The following is a 22767-nucleotide window of genomic DNA, read 5'->3' as shown; positions in this document are numbered from 1 at the left end:
CCTGAAGCCAGTTAAGAACTAAACTATTACAATTAGCCCTGTAGATTAGATTCAGTTTGCAGTTGGGGTTTTTTGTGTGTTTTTCCCATATAAAAATCAATTTAACAAAACTGCTAGTACTGGCACACCAATTGATCTGTTCTCGGATAATAATATTCCTCTTTTTGCAGTTCTGAAGCTGAACGATGTTTCGTCGCTGAGAAATCAAACTGCCATAACACAAAATTTACATTCTCCTCTTACAAAAAACAATCAAAACAAACATGTAAATAACTTTGTTTTCCTTCCAAAAACGAATTAGCCATTAGACATACAATACAATTACATAGATACATATTTTCAATACCGCACATTCAATCCGCCAGAAAACAAACAAACAAAACAAATAAAAACAACAACAAAAAAAGTAATGATTAAAAAGCCAACAAAGATGCTGCAATATATATAGAGAGAGATGTATGTACAATGATTATAGCATTCATAATTGCACTATGCCTCAATAAATGTTAATTACAGGCTTATAATCTAGGGAAGTGTTACGAAAGAAATAAAAAAAAAAGTACTCAAAGTAAGTCGGGGAATGAAGGATTGCAGATCAGAAATGCCAATTAGAAACAAGAAGGACTCACTTTGGTACAACTGAACGTCGAGACTTTACCTTTCACACAGGAACTAGCCAGATTTACTCTCCACTGCTATTCAACTACAACAGTCAAGACAGCCGGGCTGTGATTGGACAATTACAAAGATACAGCTAAAATGCGACTCGATAAGTCTGCAGGCTGGCGCGGGCTTGGAGGGAGGGGCCTGCAGCCCACGGCGCAAGGTTGTGATTGGATAATTTTAGGCAGTTCAACGCGCCGGGTTTAGCTACGCCGGTGTAGCTGCCCCTTCTTTCAGAACCCACGAGCTCGCTGTAGCTCAGGTCAGTCCATGCTGGGTCGGTGTGTCGGGGGTGGGAAGAATACCGCAGATTGTGTTGAACACTTCAAAAAAATATGAAATAAATGTATTTTTAAAAAAAAGAAAGAAAAGAAAACCTCCAGGGTCGATACGTCGGGTCGGTAGAGTCAGTGTTTGTTAGCCCTGCTCTTTCCTGTCTGCAACACTTTTCATTTCAGTGAACAGCTGTGGAGTCTGGGCCTCTGTCCCTCTCACTCATTCACTCTTTTTTTGGCATTTGGTAATAAATATACATGTTACCATAATAAAAAGCGTTAATGTGGCACAGTTGAACGTAATCATTTAAACATATCGTCTGATAAATTATTACCTCCTCGGCTCCCTTCAGTTTGTGTAAAGTGACCGCTGCCATGGTTCATCTTTACACGACAAAGCAGAAGTCCCTGTGTGCTTCCCCACTTTGTTGCTCAAAGCTTTTTTTCCTTCTTTTTTTTTTAATTTTCAAAGCCTTTTTCACTCACATTTCTCAACTGAACGGTTCTATCGACAGCTGAAAACCCATGACACGACCGTCACTTGACACACGACTTGGGTTGTTCCCTCCAAACACATGCTCGACTCACTGAATGGCACCAAAAGCCAATGCAAAGTAAGATTAATAAAGATCTAAGCCACTCGCATATATTAAATGAATTTTAAATCATTTTAAAAGAGATCACAAATTCTGCCTACTCATCAAAAGACTTGCCAATCAGTCTATCAGATTAAAAAAATAAATTAAAAAAATGAAGCCATCTAACTCATCACTCCCTGCTGGGCAAACAGGTAAACGCCCGTGATGAAGCTTCAGAATGAAACAACAGGTAAGGAAGAAGGCTAAAAAAAAGGAATTCAAACTTTTTTTTCTTCTTCTTTTTTTTATAAAAAAGGCAGGAGGGACAGAAACACACTGCATTCATTTGAGCGCCTTCCACCCAACCCTCGCAAATATCCTGTCCCCACTTTTTCATCACTTCTTAAATAGCAAGATAACATTTACTTCGCTCACCCCTCGAGGAGTCAAGAGATCAGCAGACAGCAAATAAATTAGTATTATGCAACCATTAGATTTTTTTTTTTTTAAATGTGTGTGTGTATATATGATCTATCTTTTCACAGATTGCGTCAGTCAGTGTGTGCTGAGGGCCTGCAGTCGGAACACCCTGCTCCGCCCTGCTCTACACCAGGTTGTACTCCTTTAGGTTGAGCTGCAGGATGGTGTCTTTGACGGCTGCAAAGACGAAACGGATGTTCTCTGTGTCAGTGGCGCAGGTGAAGTGAGAGTAGATGATCTTGTCGCTGTCTGGATTCAGGTCCACAAACATCTTGAGGATAAACTCTCGCCCTGCTTGGGCATCCCTCTGCGGACCTGCATGGGGGAATATCGTGGATCAGTATATATGCACAGCTATAAATTACTACGGCTTGTTTATCATTCATAATATCAGTGTGGAGATCCTCCATGTTTTTTTTTTTCATGGTTTTTCACTGCCATACTTGTTGGATCATTCCAATTTACGCACCACGACTGTATCTCAGGTCTGCCAGCCGAAGATTTTTATTTGCCCTAGAGCTCAAGCTAAAAACATTGTGGAGCTTCAGGTAGTACTTAGAAAACTTTACTCACTGCAGTATAGCGACGTGCCCTCAAATCTCTACCTGTGCACATTTCACATTATGTGTTAATTGGTACACTTTGTTTTTTTTTTAAGCTCTACATGTATGTGAGTGATGCTGAGTCAATGGCAGGAGCGCAAATTACTGATCTTATAAGTAAGTTTCTGGTGCAAAAAACTACAAAGGGCAAAATTCAAAGCAAATACTGTTACATTTTCCCAGAAGAAATGTTTGCACGGAATGCTTCACTTATAGTCAACACTTCTCTTCTGTGGCTTAATTATTTGGCTCACCCCAAACTAACAGATATACATAAGAAAGAGAATATCATGGGGCAACTAGTTAAGCTTCAGTCTAACATCATTTTCTTTTCTTTCTAAAGCTGCACACTTTAAAATACCAAAGCTATGAGCTTTGAATGCTGTAACACTTTCACAATTAGTCCATGGTGCACAGTGCATGGCAAATGTGGTAGCGTAGTACACTGTTTGCTATAATGCTGTCAAATTATGTATGACTAATGTAAACAAGCTGTCACGCTGAAGGCATTTTTCCATCAACTCTCCGCACTGCTTGAAGTCTTATATTTGATCCAAGACGTTGTAATCTGTTAAAAATCCCCATTTACAAATGTTTGTGCTCAAAGTTACATTTACAGTTAGAACGATCTGTCAGATACAGAGTTAGAAATAGCACCAATGATGCAGTACGTGAGAAACACTCAATGCTTTTGTCATTGTGACCAATCATAGCTGGCCTTTAAATAGACAGGAACTAATGTGGAGCAAGAATTACATATTAAATCTGTTCTAGTGCACTCCAGAAATAAAATTATGACCTTGTCATTAGCACAAAAGGGCCACTTTAAAGCACTTGAAATCTCCATCACTTGATATCGAGTTTGAAATATTTTTTCGGCATTTATTTCCTTAAATCAAATATGTGTAATAAAAAAAAATGACAAAAATAGCAGAGATTACTCTGATACATTAAAAGCTGTGTATCAGATATTATACTGTAAGCAGAAATTTCCTGCCATGGTTAACAAACTAGTTCTAATGGACCCCCAGTCACACTGGCATGGAGAGCTGTCAATGACCCCCCTTGACAACCACCGGTCACTGGGTGGTGAGCAGTTACTAGCAGTGGCTAGGTGAAAACGGTTGTAATGAGGTGTAGATGTTATACCGAAAACCTTGTCATTGCTTTGCAGGTTTCCACGGCCGTCTGTAGTTTCCATAGAGGACGCCGACTTATCTGCAAAAGCTTGGCATTTACTTGCTGAGTGATACTGAAACTATGAGCACAGCTCAGACAGGAAATCAAGACTGTTTGCCTTCAAAGTAAAAGTCTGAAAGCAAGTTGGTTGCAGTGATGAGGCACTTTTACTTTGGAGACTAACAGCCTCTATTCCCAGTTCGAATCACACTTGTTTCCAAGTTTTACGACTGCTCTGCAAGTGTTTCTACATCTATGAACATCTGTTATTGACCGACGCAATCAACAGGGCCCCTTGGTGATTTATTTCACCTAGCTACCTCCGCCACTTCTCACCATCCAGTCGGGGACTTCACATCTTTCCATCCTGACTGGAAGTTGCTGCGTGACTGAAGCCTAACAAAAATAATGGCACAGCAGGTGATCTGTGAACATGTTTCAGAGTTAAACAAAACATGACGTCTTTACTCAAAAACACCTCGACAGTCTTGATTTTGGGGCTTCGCGTAAGCTCTGTCAGTGTTTTGGTACGAGCACTCTTCAATCATTCAACACTCACCATCATACTCTGGGAAGTAGTCAACCAGATGAGAGTACATAATCTTCTCCTCCAACAGGTCCTTCTTGTTGAGGAACAGAATGACTGAGGAGTTTTGGAACCAGGGGTATGTGATTATTGTCCTAAACAGAGCTTTACTCTCCTCCATCCGGTTCTACACAGAGTATATGTGAATGGGAGGGGGCAGAAGGACAGAAATAAAGAAAGAAAACAGAGAGATAGTTAGTCTCTTAATTAAAAACCAGTCCTTCAACCTGATTAAGTGCAGATTTTAATAACCGTTTCACGGCACCAGAGGGAGAGCAGTAAAGATGAGAGAGTAGGGCAATCATGTTTTTAATTTCTCCCTCGCGCTTCATTTCAAGCAACCCTTCTCATAGCGAGTCTTACACCTCTCAGTGCTGCTGTTTATCAAAAGCACAAAGCAGAATGCTTTATTTTATATTATATAATAAAAACTATCTAATGCTATTGGATTATAAAGGTCGTGAAGCTGGTCAGTCTTCTACTTTCACAATATGCAGGCAAAAAAAAGGAGGAAAACAGATGGGCGCGAGAAAAAAAACAAAACAGCAACAGACAACACACATATGAACGCACACCTGCTCATTAATACACTTAAAAAAAAAACCCTGACACATCGATTCCTCTTAAGAAAGAGACGTGGCCTTAGGCGGCATTCAAAACAGCTGGCTGATCATTTACAAGGGAAAAAGAGCTGGAGCACCACCGAGCAGCCCGAGAACCTGATTTCCATTGTTTTAAATAGGGAAAGCTTTTATCTTTACAAACAACTAATCTCCTATGTCACATGAAATAAGGATTTTCAAATGGGAATTTATGAGAGCATCCTTTAAACCATTTAATCTCTCGGTAGTTTGGTGAAATTTCTCTTGGTCTTTCTAAAAAAATAAAATAAAAGGACAAATCACCTCGTTATCCGACTCCACCAAAACTTGGTCGTACTCGCTGAGGGCTACCAGGAACATGATTGACGTGACGTTCTCAAAGCAGTGGATCCACTTCCTCCTCTCTGACCTCTGACCTCCGACATCCACCATCCTGCCATGGCAGGAGAGAGAACAACGTCACCGTAAGCACAGGGAGTGTCTGTGTGGTTGTCCTTTTGACTTAATCCCCTTGATGCAGGTTGTTTAATAAAGGGAAAGCCCAAGACAAATCAAATGTGATGATGCCATTGACCACTTCTGAATCAGATATTCAGTGGATTTCAATCAGATTATTAACATAAAATAATCAGGAAAACATCTGATAAACTTAAAAGGCGAACCTGCGAGTCCATTACGTATCGAGTATAGTTTAATACCTGCATTAACAAAGCACAATATTCTTTTTAAATATTTTATAAGCTTATCAAACTCCTTGCATATAAAATATTAATCCCCAGTCTTACTTGTAAGTATAACCATCAGATGATGTGCACCTCTTTCTAAAGGCAGTAGAGTCCACAGGTTACTTGAGCGTCTTCAGACTCTCACAGAGTGAGTGCACTCATGTATTCTCGCTGCATTGAGAGCCCATCTCGAAAACACTTTGTTTACTTTCATTTCCTTTCCTGAGGTCAGCTGATAGCTCCATCAAGTTATTAAGATATTCTAACAAAGTCACACAACACCATTTCAGTGAACAGTGGTTGTGCTTTTGTTATACATAATGACACAGCACTGCATTTTCACTTTTTAAATAACAATCCGATCTCACCTGAATATGACACTCTGCAGGTCAAATGGGTATTCAATAATGCCTGTGGTTGGAACTCGAACCCTCAACACATCCTGCTGGGTGGGAAGGTAGGCTGGCTCAGCGATCCGATCCAGTGCGTTCAGGTAACTGAGGAGGCAGGCAGTAAAAACAATCCAGCACCTCACAGACACTACAAATCGCTTTCCTGAGATCTTTTAGAAATCTGTTGAACAGTTTGACGCCCGTTTCCTGAACGGCCGTCGGCTGTACTCACTATTTAGTAGAGTCCGAGAGCTGGTATTCCCGCCTTCGATCGTAACACTCCTGGATGCCCGGGTCGTTCCATAAGCTCTTGATTGCATCGACGTAGGGATTCTCAAGCTTGTTGATCTTCTCTACATCTACCTCTCTCACTATGCTGGCGTGAGCCTGGTGGAAAACAGAAACTTAACTTATCAAAACTTTATCAAGCATTCAGTATCTCTCACACATACACACAGAGACACACAAATTAATCACTGCACAGGTTACACAGTCCTAATTATCACTGGTGTATTTTCTGCTCTCACTCGCTTATTCTATATGCAGAAATTTCTTAGCACCCCGGGGCTCAGCATGGACCTAATATCTGAAGCACAAATCCCACTGGGCCTATTAAGCGGAAAGTTTTGTCGGCCCAGATTCCCACAGCAGAGTTGTGTGCTATGGCAAGAGATCAACACGTGACTGAATGTTGAAGTGTTGAGCAACAGTGCAGCACAGCTACTCCTGATGATTAGGACGGATACGTAATGTTAGCATTGTGTATGTCATGCATGGGTGCTTCCATAAGTGTGAAATGGGGAGGCATTGAATCTGAAAATTCAATCATAAGTGAAATACAGAAACAAAAAACTTAAAAACTATTCAGATTTTAAGATGAACAGACCTTCTGCCTCCATCAACGTGAGTTAGGACTTGATGCACATTTTCCTCAAGCAACTGGAGGTTGCCAGATCCCACTCAAGATGGTGATGCAATGTGCTAATAAATGCTTGTAATACAAGATATTAAATTTGTTTAATTTTACTGTGTGGTAAATGTAAATATCAGTGCCTCACATTTCCTTTTTTACTTTACTAACTGTAAACAGGGTAAAAATAACAGAACAAACCACTGAGGTACATGGGAGGGATCCATTTTTCTAAATTTAAATTGTATTGTTTTTCCATATGTAATATGGACAAAAACCTCCATAAAAGAAGTGGGGTTAGACGTCTTTTAAACAAGGGAGCTCAATTAAAGCAGTAGTACCTTAAAACTGCATTTGTCTCAATGGCCACCAGGGGGCGAGGCGTGTGATTGTAAATACTTTTCTGGTCTCATAAAGAACAGCTCTCCGACTCGAACTCTGTAAGCACTTTTCCGGTTTACAGCCGCAATCATTTATTTCAGGTCACATTAAATCAAAAAATTTGTTCATTTTGTAAATTTTGGTCATATTGTGTTTTGGAAATAAGGATTTTCTGGGATATACTCACTGGCTAACAACTCATGACTGACAATCAGTCAGTTTCAGACTCGCTCCTTAAAATTCAGTTTCTAAACCAAATGGAGACTACAAAAGAAGGTCATCCAGAGGCTTCAAAGTGGGACACATGTTCATCAATTATATTGTCTACAGTGGCTTTAGCCCCACCAGTGATGTAAAGAATAGATTTACTTTTAACTTTGCAGTTGTCATATTTATTTGGATAAAACCATTCAGCAAGTTCCTAAATCTAATATGGCTGAGTAAATCTTTTGTGATGACACAGATATGAGTCAGTGCATTCTAACTGAAGACTGAATTCCTGATTGTGAAAAAAAAAAAAAGTTTGTGCAGTAGCAGACACACAAGAATGCCTGTCAATAAACTGCACGTGATACTCATGAAGATAAGGGTAAACAGTACTTGGACACAATCAGAAAATAGTGTCCTTGCTTACAGCGATTGTGTGATTGACTGTAGAACTGGCAGATTGAAAACATAAATAAAGCCACAGAACAAGTCTTTTTACCAGCAGATTAACCACTCGTGCTGAACCTTTACGAATCAGTGACCGTCTACATGCAGACACAGCATGACCTTTTTCTTAACCTGCCACTACAAGCCTTGAAGTCCAGCACAAACACAGTTTCTGTTTTTAGTGTGGATCACCTAGTGTGAGACAGAGTTACAGTACATGACTGAGACGTGCATACATCGGACATGTGAAGACTGGGGTCTGAAGATTGAGGCCTATTTAAAAGGGTGGGCCTGAAAGACTGTGAGAGTGACATTTACTATAAAAGCCCAGAAAGACACTGTAAACACAATTGATGGGTTTCATTTTCACTTCCCTTGTGATGTCAGTCAATTCTTTTGTCAAGGATAAAATACTTCCCATTTTACCCGTATGTATATGAGAGTAGAGGGATGTTGGGTACAAATTATGACACGTTACACGGTTCCATTGTGCACATAGCTCTGATTTCATTAGACAGTCAGTTCTACCCTTTAGTACAGGTCCTAAAAGACTTTTACATCAACCTCAAATTGACTGTTACTATAAATTAGATGGCGGATGTGCAGTGTGCAAGACATGGCGGTAAACTGGAATGAGAACTGTACAATGAACCAAATGCTTAGGAAGAAATTTTGAAGCAGAAACCCACCTGCATTTAGTTTCATAAAAATAGATCATAAAAGCATTATATTTATTCAGCATATTCTGAATTATAGTGTTTAAAGTGGGCAAAATAATGGTGAAAATGCATAACTGATATACCACAATCAGTTTCATTCCTCATGAAAATGCACACACGAGACGGGAAGTGAAAACAGCCGTGCACCACATCTGCATAAACATGCACGGCTGCGATGTCATTTTAAATCTCGCAGGTTGCACTGATTGTCATATAATGTGCGCTTGGTCGACAGCAGTGGCTGGGCTCCTCGCTCGTTACAGTCTGCATGTCTGGGGAAAAGATGTGTTGTTTTGCACTACGAATTTAATGTCTTTAGAATAGCATTGTTATTCAGACTTTCGAAGATTTCCGTGCTATTTCAAAACCGCCAACATAATTGAACAACACGTAGTGGAACCCTCTTACCTGGGTGAACACATCTCACTTTAAAATACAAATAAATGATGCAACTGTGCAATCAGTCAAAAGTTCTAAGCTGTCCAGATCAGTATTAATTATGCAACGCTTAAAGCGGTTCCCAAAAAGAATGCATTGGAACAACTTTGCACCCCTCTAATGGAATGAATGGGATCCAGTGGTCTACTTGCACATCTATTTTAGGGAAATGACAACGCTGATAAAATGGGACAGACCAAAAATGCTCTCACATTAAAGTGCACATTTGGTTTTGTGCATTATGAATAAAACACCTGATTTTAACACTGACATAACAAACACAACATCTCTAAAAAAGGCTTTCATTAAACATCAGCCTGGACTGTAGTCTGACACAGAGAAACTGAAGACCACAGTAGCTGTGCCAAGGTGTGGACTCCTAAGCATCATTTCCTTTAATTTGTCACTTTCACATGGAAGAAACTTTGAGCAAAAACTCCCTGTACCAGTTCCCAAAGCTGTGAACACCAGGGTAACTCCTCTACAACAAAGAGGCTCTGCTGAAGTGTTAAGTACAGAGAGCAAGGTGAAATTTGAGCGAGTAGTGTGGGGTATGGTAGTAGTGTAGAAGCAGGGATGGTGTGCACATATGCATGTGTGGATTTCAAGGAAATATGCAAACACAAATACTCAAAAGGGCGTGATGAGTACTTGAGTGTTTTAAGGACACAGGAAGTCTATAAAAGGACAGGAAATGATTATGGATGGCTGTTACAAATAAGATAGACGGCACTCTAAAAATACTCAAGCACAATGTAACACATCGTAGTCTCTCTCTCTCTCTCTAATTGTTTGACACCATCAACTGCCATTTAAGTTGGAGAACGTGAAAAGCTGGAGTGAAAGAATCCATTTACCTTGTTGTGCTCATACTTGTAGGGGATCTTGAGCGTCTCCATGGCTCGGATCATGGCCTGCATGGACGTGAAGATGTTCTGATAGACCAGCTTGGTGAAGCCCCTTTTGTCCTCATCAGAGTAACCGGCTCCGTGGATAATCCTCATCTGTTTGATAAATGTGCTCTTCCCACTTTCCCCAGTGCCTGAGAAAGTACACAGGAAAAGGGAACACAGAGTTTATTTCTACAGTAGGTTTGTGCAAAGTGTCATTTAACCAGACGACGCGTGTCGTCTCCTGTGTCGGCAGTCATGCTTCTTAAATGGACATTAAGACTATTTTCACTGTTAAAAATTAATCCACTGCTGTTAACTAGAGAAAAAGGCATTAAAACCTTGCAGGGGAGGCTTCTTGCACAGCCAGTGGTCTAAATACAGAACATAGGCGGCACTGATTGTACAACGTCCTTACCATGAGATTGCCATAGCTGTATGGATAGAAAATAAATTTGATTGCACTGCATTTGCCCCATTTATAGGGGCAGAGCTGAAATCCAAGTGCAGATCATAATTAGCTGCTATAAACCAAAGCAAAAAAAAAAAAAAGAAGAGACCCTGTAAGATCCTTACTTGGCTGTCAGAGCGTTTCAAGAGAAGAAAAGAAAAAAAAAATCCATATAGACTTCTGCAGTGTAGCATTTGTTTTCATTGAAAATGACAAAAACAAACTTGTGATGTTGGCATTAAATTCGTTTTTTAAACTACACGCTTCCATTCACATTCCATAATTACCTGTACCCCACAGCAATCCACCCACAGTAAGAAATAAAAACGTTTTTAAAAACGCCGAAGCGCCGCTGTCTAACAGCCTTTTTTATTCAAGCTGCATTATTATATTTCACATCACGGACAAAGATTGAACAAGCAAACAGGCAGGATTACTTTATAAAGTTGTAACAGAGACAGCCTGACATGGAGCAACACAAACTGCTGGTTGAAGACGATATCCATACTCGTGTTGCATATTAAGGAGTCCTCAGTCCTCAAACTTCAGACAGTGCTGGAGGAATCAAGTCGGATACTGTCTGAAATTACCTCTTTCCCAGTATAGCAGACAGTAAGAGATAACCTGCTTCATTTGCTTTAAGTTTACCAACTACTGACTGCTCTACTTTGATATGGACACAACCAGATGGTAAAACCTTTTTACTATGTAGTTTATAAACTGCTTAATATCAAAGCCAAATGTCCATGTTCAGTATCCACCCATGATTTTCTTATGGGTACAAAGCTATTAGCAACCCCTTTTACACTGCCCAGTAATTGGGTCCATTGTTAATGATGAAAAGCTGATTAAAGTAACTATGGTGAATGAAAGGGGATTCTTGCAGAATTACAAACATAAATATGTGTATAGGGATATTTCCTATCCTAAGATGAATCGTGGCTTTTTGCAACAACATCCTGTCTTGGAATAAACATTTATACACCCAGATGAACAGTACATGCACACGGACATACACATATGAACGCATCCACTCATGCACTCACACATATGATATTATGTGCTGGTTACTCTTCCTCCCAGCCTGTTTGCTTAGTCTGGTGATAGACCAAGAACAACATCTCTGTCCTCTCAGCGGTGACAGGAACTATTTGGGTGTGAAGAACTGGGGGTGTGATTTCCCTTTGGTTCATTGAGAATCTTGGCAGACCAGTGAAGCAGTCTTGACTAGTACCTCTTGGATAACTTCAAGAGAAAGGAGTGCACATGTATGTTTTGCATGTGTGCTGCAGTGCATATTAACTGAGCGTCTCTCTTATAGAAGTCTGAATATGCTGCACTTCTTTGTAACAAAAGTGAAGCCAAAGCAGGCTTTCTAGTGTAGTCCAATAGAAGCTTGCAGGGAGGTAGCAATCATTCTCCAAATTAATAAATGTCGCTTTGAGGAAAGGTATTAGAATACATTGTTTTTCCATGCATATTCAACTTAATTTGATGAATACCACAATGCATATGGTTTCTTTTCCACTAAACAAAGCAAAGAAAACCACGTCTGTCCATTTATCCATTTTCTCAACTGCTTATCCAGGTCAGGGTCACAACTGGAGGCTGAAGCCCATCTAAGCTGTAATTGGGTGAAAGGCAAAACTCATACAAGCCTATGCTTCATGATTTAGACTTGGATTTGTATTTGCTGCCCAAACAGCATAGTGTTATTTACCTTGTTGTTCCAGTTAATGACTGGGAGTTAACAATTACAATAACCTAAATAATGGGTAGTAATTCTTTAACTAATTTTAAGAAATAATACATTCAAAACATTTTTTCCTAACACCAGTGAAGTGGGTGACAGAATTAGCACCTCAGAGTCTGAGGTGGGTAGAGTGGATGCTCTGGGTGAGGATCCCAATCGCCAGGCTTGCTCTAGTATGCACTCTCAGTACCTCCTTGGTAAGATGCTTTGGGTGGAGACCCTGCCCGGCCTGCCTGCATGGGAAAGCCCCCAAAGAACTTTAGTGGTGGAGAGTAGTGAGGTCTTGGCAGCTTTTCCTAGCATGCCTAGCTGGATCCATATGAGTGGTAGCAAAATGGATGGATGCTGATGACATCATCCTGGTTGTCACAGAAAAAAAGTACTCTCCTACAAGAATGCTATATTTTTACACACATTACTTCATAGATTTGTACACAATTACTCGAAAAGAAATCATAATCGCTTGACCGCATCTCTGTCTTAATGGATCTTTTCCATTATACCAATGAGTATAACAGGCACTGAAAAAGATAGGGAGACAGCAAATATGCTCTGTATGACTGTCTTCTGGCCATTAGTGGCTGCTGAGTCACGTTTCCAATCGATGAAGCGACCCCAGATTAACCCAAGTGTGTAATGGTGTCTATGGATCAGCATTACATCTGCCATGGCACGGGTTCTATGAAAGTTGTCTGACTCAGAAGCAAAAGCACAATATGACAAAAGACCAAAGGAAAAAAAACAAGCTGCTCAGTCTTCCTTTTCCTTTAATTATTAAATACCCTGGACATTTAAAACTTGACTTGAAGATACTCAGCACTCACACTTAAGATGTGCTTATTATTTGGGTTAAGTGTATCAACAGGATAATTAAAAGTTCTCCTGTTCACTGGCCAAATGACGTCTTGAACTTTGTGCTTTCAAGACTCGCCAAACTCCATTACTGTCTGCAGTGCGCAGACATTTTAAGAACGTACCTCATTTTAAACTGACTCTATGAGTGAAAAAGAAAGTCACTCACTTCCAAGTTCTTAGCAGCACCCTAAGTAGAGTTAAGACACGAAGGCTGAGTGCCAGTTTCACTTTTACAAATACTTTCGATTTGTTCCTCATCGGCATAGATTATTGGACCTTGATTTTCAGCCTTGGTACTAATGAGAGTTTAACAAAACTCAGACGCTCTTTGGTCCTAAATTTGAAAACGAAAACTATTCAGCTGTTGTACAGTTACAAGAGTGACAGACTTGGATTTCAATCTTCTCCCTCTCAGTTACTTTGATAGGAGTTTTTACATTTCATTTATTTGACTAACCAAATAACAGAAGCTCCCTAATTTTAACAGCATCTTGTATTCAAAATATACATTAACACTAAATGCAAGAGAGTAAATACTTTCAGGAAATGATAAGTGAATATTTAGTTCATTATTTAGTTCCTTATGACTGACTAAGGTCAGTTATACATGTGCATAACTGACCACTGCTGTAAGTAGGACTACCACTGCAGACCAGGGATTTCACTGTGTTTAACAATCTTAACTGGATGACAGGAAAGTACATAAAATAAACCTTACTTTATTGAGAGAATTTAAAACTCTTGAACAATAAACAGATATATTTATATTTTAACGGTTCCAAAGAAAATCACTCCTATAGGAGTCGGATCAATTTGGTGTTAATGGCAGAGACTGAAAAGAGCCAAAACACTCCATAGAAAGGCAAATTCAGTAGAACTGCTGGGGTGTATCAAGGTGCCGTATTAAACCATATTCTCAATTTCTTCAGCACTTTTGCATTGCAAATACTTTTAAGTCAAAAAGCGTAAAAAAGATCTGGAGTTGGTTCCAAGTGCTTAACTTGCATTTGGTACCTATTTACTGTAATTCTCAATAAGAGGTTGACAACAATCCCGGCACATGCTTAAAATGAGTGAGTGCACTGACAAGCTCAGATACACCAAGAGACCTGAAAGACCACAGAAAACAAATAAAGTGCATGACTGCATTTTTTCCTTGATTACGATACAACTTCTGACTAACTCAAGAACAATCAGTCTCACTGAAGTCTTTGTCTCACTGAATAGACTTTGTTGACTCTGTCACAAGTATTTATTGATTTATTGAGACTCCTGATAGAAGCAACAGGATGAAATGTGAAGTGTGCAGGGCTATACTATCTCCTCAGATTCAATCAGATGGTGCAATACTGATCGGGCACAGTGCAAATGGAAAATAACCCAAAACATATTGCAAAAGCAACCCAAAGGTTTCTCAAGGCAAAGAAATGGGATATTCTTCAATGGCCAAGTCAGTCGCTTGATCTCAAGTAGAAATTTTGCCCTTCGATCACATCCACGTTAACTTAAAAATCAATTTTGGAGGCAAAATTTTGAAAAATTGTCCAAAAGTGGACCCAACTATCATAAAATCTGGAAGCTAAACAATGACTTTGAAATGAATAAAAATGACTTAAACACTGATTGATACGTTAATCAAAACATAAGACACCTTTAGGCATTCCTCTAACAATAACAACCATGTGCTGGTGAAAGAGTCGCTATAAGTAGGGCTGGACTTTGTTCAGTCATAGCCATGACACAACATGGTAAATGGACCATTTCTTACAGAGAGCTTTTCTACTCTGAGCACTCAAAGCGCTTTACGCAAATTGCCTCATTCACTCAGTCACACCAGCACTGATGCAATGATTTTCAAAATTATTTGTTCAAAATGGACATTGTAGAATATATCTTTTGTGTTTGTTGAGGTAAATCTATAACCTAAGTTGTAAAGGCATCTTGTGTTTCGAGTCCATCCCACTTGTCTACAAATTAATTTTCGGCATGCATGTGAAAGTGTGTAAAGGGGGACAAGCACCAAAAACTAGGTTCAATGGTCCCTTAAGGATTGGAGCTGGGTCGTGCCATTTTTGTAATTGAGCAATTTTAAATTAATTTAGCAAATGTAGACAAGCCCAATAATTAGTCATGTTTAACCCATTTCAGAGTCAACAGACGCTTCAGACCTCAATGATAAAACAAGAATTGTCTATTATTAGTGGTATCTATTATTAATCTACAAATTATTTTCTAGATAAAGTAAATATGCCTAGATTCCCACAACAGCCCAAGAGTTTTGAATGGGTTTCTTCAAATTTGGCCACTTGGACTCTGGGATGAGCTGATAACAATTTGTCTTTGACCATAAACCAGCAATGTAACGCAAAACAGGTTTTTGCTCCTGCCATAATTCAAGAGTTTATTTGCCAATTAAGACAATTTCCTAAAATATCTAATAGAGTACAAAGCTAAAAAAAAAAAAAAGATGACATGATATATCCAGCAGTTCAAAGGCCAACTGGCCATTATTTAAAAACAATAACAGAATGGAAGAGTAGACTGTGATCATATTTCATACTGGATCAGACGCTAAATGCGTGGCACTAATCTTGCCCCCTTCCATAAAATGATGCTAAAGTCTTTACTACTGGGTTGGGCCCCCTTTTGCCTTCAGAACTGCCTTAACTCATCCTGACATAGAATGAACAAGGTGGTGGAAACATTCCTCAGAGATTTTGGTCCTTATTGACCTGAGATTTGTCAGCTGCATATCCATGATCTCAATCTCCTTTTCCACCACATCCAAAGGGTGTTCTATTGGATTGGGATACAGAAACTGTTTGAATACAGTGAGTTCATTCATGTTCAATGCCAATAAAATATCACCCAGACCATTACACTACCAAGCCTGATACAAGGCAGGATGGATCCATAAGTTCATGTTAAAGTCAAATTCTAACTGACAGCTGACTGTTGCAACAGAAAAACACTCAGACAAGGCAATGTTTTTCCAATATTCTGTTAACCAGCTTTGGTGAGTCTATGTGAATCATAGGCTTTCCTGTTCTTTGCTGACAGGAGTGACACGTGGTGCGGTCTTCTGCTGTTGTAGACCATTCAATGATTCTCATCTGCACACCTTGGTTGTACCGAGAGGTTATTTAAGTTTCTGTTGTCTTCTTAACAGTTTGAAACAGTCTGGTCATTCTCCTCTGAACTCAACAAAACATTTTTAGCAATAGTCAAAACTAAATCCCGTTTTGACTATTGAGGTATACACAGCCAAGACCACTAAGCACATGACATTAACTAGTAAGCCATATTGGCTGTATGACAATTGTGATGACTATATAGGCTAAAGTGAATAAGGTCCTAGTCACACAGGCTTAGAGACTGGTCCATGGCAACTAATAGTTATTAAGATAAAAAATGAGAACTCATCAGGTGGCTTAAAGTGGTTGCATGAGGTTGATAGCAGTCGCTGATTAAATGATTGCTAAAAGGCCCACTCTTACAGGCCTAGAATCTAGAACTAGACAGTGACCCTCATTTTTTCACAGGACCCACCTTTTTCTAGGGAACAGATGGGTCATGTACTCCCCAACCAGTTGGCAAAAACATGATTACTTTGATTGGTAGCATACTGCTGCGGTTACCTGTAGTTTGCATAAAAAGGCAGACCTGTCTAAAAATACTCTCCAGCTACTCTCCAACTTGTAGAGAAACTGTAAAAAGTGCAACAGAAGCCATAAATGGAAACCATTTGCTGTCAAAGTAAAAACTGTAGATTTTGAAAAATACCAGTTGCAGTGCAAAGACTCGATGTATAATACCAGCTAATAAACTGGACTCCATCCCGGTCGACTGCTGGACTTTGCCAATAACTCTAACTTTTAACTTTTGTAACTAACTGTAACTTTTATAGACACAATTTCAAGGCATAGTCAAGTGATGGATAGTTTCTGCTTGAGTGGCTTAAAGATGAGATCTTGTGAAGCAGCAGGAATGAGAATTAGCATTTCCAAGTCCGATGCAATGGTTCTCAACCAGAAAAGAATGACAACTCTGAATCAGGGACAAATTGCTGGAAAGTGGATGAGTTTAAGTATCTCAGGATTTTGTTCACTAGTGAGGCGAGAGTTGATTGGGGAAACTAAAATGCGGATTGGGGTCATGTCTACAGCGATGTGGATGCCGTGACAGTCTGTAGTGGTGAAGAGAGAGCTGAGTTTGAAAGCAAAACTGCTGATTTATGTCTCTACCCTCTCCTACGGTCATGAGCTAAAGAATGAGACTGTAGATGAGATGGTAGCAGAAGAAACTAGGTTTCTCCAAAGAGTAGCTGGGCTCTCCTTAGATAAAGATGTGGAGCTCAGTCATTCAGAACAGGTTGAGTAGTAGAGCTGCTACCGGTACTCCTCCACACCACAAGGAGCCAATTGAGGAGGTTCGGGCATCTGACTAAATTACCTCCTCGGCGCTTCCTAAGTATGGTGTTTCAGGCACGTACTACCGAGAGGTTTCAGAGCAACTCAGCCTGGGGGACATAGAGATTATATCTCTGTCCCCCAGGCTGAGCTGAAGGAAGCGGTTGGAGGGAGAGAGGGTCTGGACTTCTCTGCTTAGACAGTTGTTCCTATAAGCAGCAGGGAATGGATATGGATAAATAGATTGATAGATGTATGGATGAAATATTCAGGCACAATATATATATATCAATGTTTTGTTAACTAGAGAGTTTTTATTAGTCACTTATATGAGAGAAACCATCGGTTTCTCCAGTATTTGACCTATCATTAAACAACATCTATACTTGACAGCTTTTAAGAGAAACATATCAAGCCCTTCTCCCACTGAATCAACTCATCTACACTGTTGCTGCTAATGTATTCTCAGTCATCCAATAAGGTTAAATGAGTGTTAATTTCAGAACATTCCCATTATCCGGTTAGCTCTTAATGGACATGAGATACTTGAGGAATGGATTAAAAACTTGCAATCTTCTCATTTGCTGTGTAGCCTGCGTTTCAACATACACGATCCCAGTAGACACAAAGCAATTAGTGGTTTTGAAAGATTATAAGTGATGTTTTAAAAGCCAAGATGATTTCTGAAAAGCCCACTGATGGTCATCCTGAAAACTAGTGAACTTGACTTGGAGAGTTTAGTGGTCAAATCCATCGGGGAAATTAAGCAATTAGCAAGCTTGAAAAAACTGAATACCCATATCCTGTCACTGTATAATAGTTCACAGAGCATCTGTGGTGACACAGTCATATAGAGCACACATCTTCACATATGCACATCTTCCTCTGTTTCACTTGACCACTTGTAATAGAAGTGGTATTTGTGTGCATTAACACACACGCAAATAAATAAATAAATAAACAAACAATCATTGTGAACTGAGAGCCCTGCATATGAGCTGATATACTGAATCAGGTCCAAAAATAAAATGGTTAATTTATCCAGGATTGCTTTAGATGCTCAAGCATATGCCTGCCTATTGTATTTATGAATGCCGCTACTTTCTACAAGGATTAATAAGGTCTATTGTCCTAGGTTAGCCTTGAGCATAACGCATTTCCTATTCATACTCTAATCGGCCTCTCCATGCTCAAACCTTAGATGTTTCTTATAACTCCGGAAAAAGCCACACAGCAGAAAAAAGTCTATACTACCGTCTAAAATCTGTGCTGCTGTTTCTTGTTTTCCTGTCTCTATATAATCATGCTCCATTTCACTTTATATCTTTTTAAAGTAAAGTAAATCCCTCTGAAATACAACAGCCTACCCTTTCACTTTGGGCTGACAAATTTTCACACATTACTGACTAAAGATTAAATAAATACAAGATTATTAGAAACAGCTGCCCTCAAATAGCACACACTTTGTTGTTTAAGGTCACTGACTGCTTATGAATTTGCACAATGAACTTGTGGTGTATTATGAGAGATTAAGGGGCAACAGCAGCACAGTTATTTAACAAGGGTGGTGGCAGTGAGCTCCTTCAAATCCATTTAAGAAGGATTCATGTCATTGTTTTGTTTTAACCAGCAGCCAAAGGTGTAAACTTCTCTCATCCAGTCCCTCTTAAGCATCACTCGGGAGGCAATGTTGCGATCTAAGGGCCTAAATGTACTTTAGACCATTGCCTTCTTGCATTTTCTAAGGAACTAAGTGAGGAGAGCAGCAGATCAGGAAGCGAGGTTTCTGGCACCACTCACCAGGACCACAGTCATCACATCTAATGGGCTTTTTGTTGAAAATCTAATTAAAACCAGGATGGTAAGTAGATGACTTGTTTTCCTCACATTTCTTCAGTATGACTAATGCTGCTTAACAGGATCTGCCCCCTTCTCCCCCATTTACAACCAAACACTGCAAAGACAGTTACGAATGTCATTATTTAGGGTTTTTTTTAAGAATTTAAATAACAATTTAGAATTTTACTATTAAAACCATGATACATTACTCACTGTATTGCACCGAATACTGCTGTTAGTCTGGAAATTTAATATTCCACAATATAATATGCAGGAGCATACCATCACACACAGGTTTACACATATTATAGGACATCAAGTGGCCAAGCTTTCACTCTACATCGATATCTGGGATATAATGATTGCCAGGGTTATGTGTTAAGCTGCAAAACTGTCTTGATTGTGCCCAATAAAGCGCAGACTTTGGCCCAGCCGCACTCTTATAAGCACACCGCCTGGATGGGCTCCTTAAGATCTGGCTGCACAGGTTGTTGTCAAACCTGTAAAGAGCATGGAGGAGTCAATGGAGAGCTAGCGCTCATTTGTTTCCTCGACACTAGCCAGTCACAGTTATTCAAATCAGGTGGTTTTTTTTAATATAGTGGAAGCTATGCAGGCCTTGCTGGGCAGCTTCTCCTCCCTCTGCTGACCTGCCAATCTGTGCACTCGACTCATAACACCGAGATAGTTCTACCCTACCACCCAAACTTCACTCAGGTGGGGAAACCCCATTAACCCCCACTCCCTACAGCCGACAAAGGCATTTTTAGTGAGAGAGGAATGCGGGCTTGGCATTGCTCTCCCCGTCGAGCTTACCGAGAAGCAACAGTTTCAGCTCCCGGCGTGCGTCCCTCTTATCCCGGCGGAGCTGCCTTTCGATCTCGTCGTTGATCCGCCTGGCTTCTTTCGCCTCCTCGCTGAGGCAACACGCCATTATGGATTCCAGGGTCATTCTCTCTCCTTTTGTAAAACTCGCACTCCTTTCCCCTCTTAGTGATTCATCCAGATTTCAGGGGCAGAAGGAAAGAAAGGAAAAGAAAGAAAGAAAAAAAAAACAGGCCTGTGAATGCCAAATAACGTCCTCATACAGGCCTACTGGTGGTGAAATAACGCGTGGACGCCCTTATAGTGAGTCCCAACAGCGCACAGATTGTGGTGGAAAGGAAAATTAGATATTTGAGAAATTATTGACCCCCCCACCCCCTCCCCCTGCTTCGCTTATCTGGGGCCTCCCGACAGCTTCAAAACAACAGTCCAAAGCGGTTTCGGTGGAATATCTGTGCAATCTTAATAGGTGTAATCTGCTTTCCCGTCTCAATATGATCAACAGATCCTTTTAAGACACATCCTCCGTACTGCTCAGTGTGATCTCGTTAAGCATTGTCATCCGAGCCGGGCTACCCTCTCTTCAAAGTCGTCAATGTTGATATTTTTCATTAAACGAAATCCCTCGCGTTCAGGTTACCGTCTGCGGATAAGGGCAACAAGAAAAACGCATGAATAAGGCTGTCCGTTTATTTTCCAATGGCTCGACTCCCGGGCGTGGTAAGGCAGAATATGGCGGACTTTCACTCCAATCCGCTAGGCTGGGATACAGTACAGTTATCTCTCTCGGTGCGCTCAAAAAGCCAAGAAAGCCGCACATAACACAGCATTTCTGCCCGAGCTTTTGATAGAGAGGCGAAAAACCATCCCAGTGCGCCTCAGAAGGGAGCTCAAGTCCACGGTTCACGAGCGGAACGTGAAGAAAGGAATAACAGCCGTGTTGTTGCTTTTCCCCCGGCCAATCTTCTCCTTTTCCTCAATTCTCTTCATGTATTTTTATTGCACAGGCCATCCACTCCTCCGCTGGCAGGGTGACGTCGGCCTCCCATCGACCAAGGGGGAGTGTCACGTCAAACAAACGCCACACAAGTCATTTATACACCAACCTGTGGAATAGAAAATGCGTATGACGGGATATGTTGGGACTTCATACCTCTCTTTTACAGTTTCCATTTCAATCCTGTTTTTTCTTTTCTTTTTTCTTGTGTGTGTGTGTGTGTGTGTGTGCTCTCACTGGGTGGGAGGAGGTCCTTATGGAGAGCCATAGGAAGTACAGTTTATGTTTTAGTGATTGCGTGATGAGCGCCTAGTGGAAGTTAACCTTGCACACTCTGATTGTGTTTCAGTGGACATAATATAGTTACACAGTATACAATCAAACGGCACTGCAGTAAACTCTGAAGGTCATTTTGTGCTATTTCTGGCGAGGCACTGAGGCGTTAACTTAACTTAGCTGTTAGACTCTTTGCTCTTTATGAGCTTCTTTGACACCGTCATTAAAATGCAGTTTTTATTCACATATTTATACCTGTCTAAAACTAATGGTCCGTCACACCATCACTACGCTTTAGAGCGATCTCCAGCTAACCTTTAAGTCAACTGGAGGGTTACATTTGTGTTTTGTTCAATATTGTCTTCTTGTGGTGTGGTGTAATTGTGGTACATTTCTTTTTTCCCAAGCTTTGACTTACAGTCTATCAAAAACATATTGTATACATACTGTAGCATAGAGTATACTCTACTTGAGGGCTGAAAATACTTAATACAAATTTCCTCATTTACACAAAACCTTTTTTTTCTTCCAAGTGCTTTCAATGTAACTTCACACTCCAGTGAACACAACTTGGTCATGCCCATGGATACTTTGGCATGCAGCCTAGAGCAGCCAAGAATCGAACCACCAATCTTCCAATTATTAGCTCTACCTCTTGACCTACAGCCATTATTATGTCAATTCTAGGTCTAATCCCTTGCTAAGAACAATAGTGTCAATCTTAGTCTAAAACTTCACTAAATTCAAAGGAAACCAGGCCTGTCTGCAGTATTTAATGGATTGCATTTATATAGCACTTTTCGACATGTTAGATCCTTCATGTCCACCACTTTGAATATGAAGGATCCCTTCCTGATTTCTTTTTTTTCTTTGCATATTTGTTACACTTGCGTTTTTCAGATCACCAAACAAATTTTAATATTAAATCAAGCCCTTGTGTATATACCTCAAACAATCTGGAGAGTTATGCAGCAGGTGTTATTTTTTCTGTATTTTCATTTGTTATATCCTTTTTCTAATCTTTCTTTGAAGAGAGACCTGGCCAAGAGGATAGTAGAAGCTGTAATAAAAACAACATAAGTAAATAAACAAATTCAGCTGGCATTTAGTAAAGACATATGAAAAGCACACATGTGAATCATGTGCAATTAGACATAAAAAACCAGGAGCACCTTCAAAAGCTGTCACATTGAAAAGAAAAAGAAAAAGCATAGGAAAAAGTGCTTGTATGAATGGGTGTGAATGGGTGAATAAGGCGAGTTGTGTAAAGCACTTTGTGTGCTCACAA

At 40.0% G+C, this 22767-nt stretch overlaps 1 protein-coding gene across 1 annotated transcript; it reads right to left on the bottom strand.

The window, feature by feature from the left end:
• Positions 1-1389: 1389 nt before the first annotated feature.
• Positions 1390-21318, bottom strand: LOC102213139 (guanine nucleotide-binding protein G(q) subunit alpha). Its single transcript, XM_005722076.1, has 7 exons — positions 20198-21318; positions 10042-10226; positions 6315-6469; positions 6059-6187; positions 5269-5398; positions 4337-4490; positions 1390-2311 (listed from the first exon to the last, which is right to left on the bottom strand). The coding sequence occupies exons 1-7, from the start codon at positions 20331-20333 to the stop codon at positions 2121-2123; spliced, it is 1080 nt and encodes a 359-aa protein (XP_005722133.1). The 5' UTR covers positions 20334-21318; the 3' UTR covers positions 1390-2120.
• Positions 21319-22767: the final 1449 nt, after the last annotated feature.

The sequence above is a fragment of the Pundamilia nyererei genome, unplaced genomic scaffold (genome assembly GCF_000239375.1).
Source record: "Pundamilia nyererei isolate P.nyererei 1_Seehausen unplaced genomic scaffold, PunNye1.0 scaffold00006, whole genome shotgun sequence".
Lineage (NCBI taxonomy): Eukaryota > Metazoa > Chordata > Actinopteri > Cichliformes > Cichlidae > Pundamilia > Pundamilia nyererei.
Note: the sequence above shows the minus strand (reverse complement) of the source record. Positions and strands in the feature narration are given on the sequence as shown.

Bases quoted from the DNA above. Each gene is read 5' to 3' on its own strand.
- LOC102213139 (XM_005722076.1), bottom strand. From the start codon at position 20,333: ATGACCCTGGAATCCATAATGGCGTGTTGCCTCAGCGAGGAGGCGAAA. The intron at 4,491-5,268 runs GTGATTTGTCCT...TACTCTGTGTAG, and splicing joins TGGTGGAGTCGGATAACGAG to AACCGGATGGAGGAGAGTAA. The intron at 2,312-4,336 runs GTGAGTGTTGAA...TCCCCCATGCAG, and splicing joins CTACTTCCCAGAGTATGATG to GTCCGCAGAGGGATGCCCAA.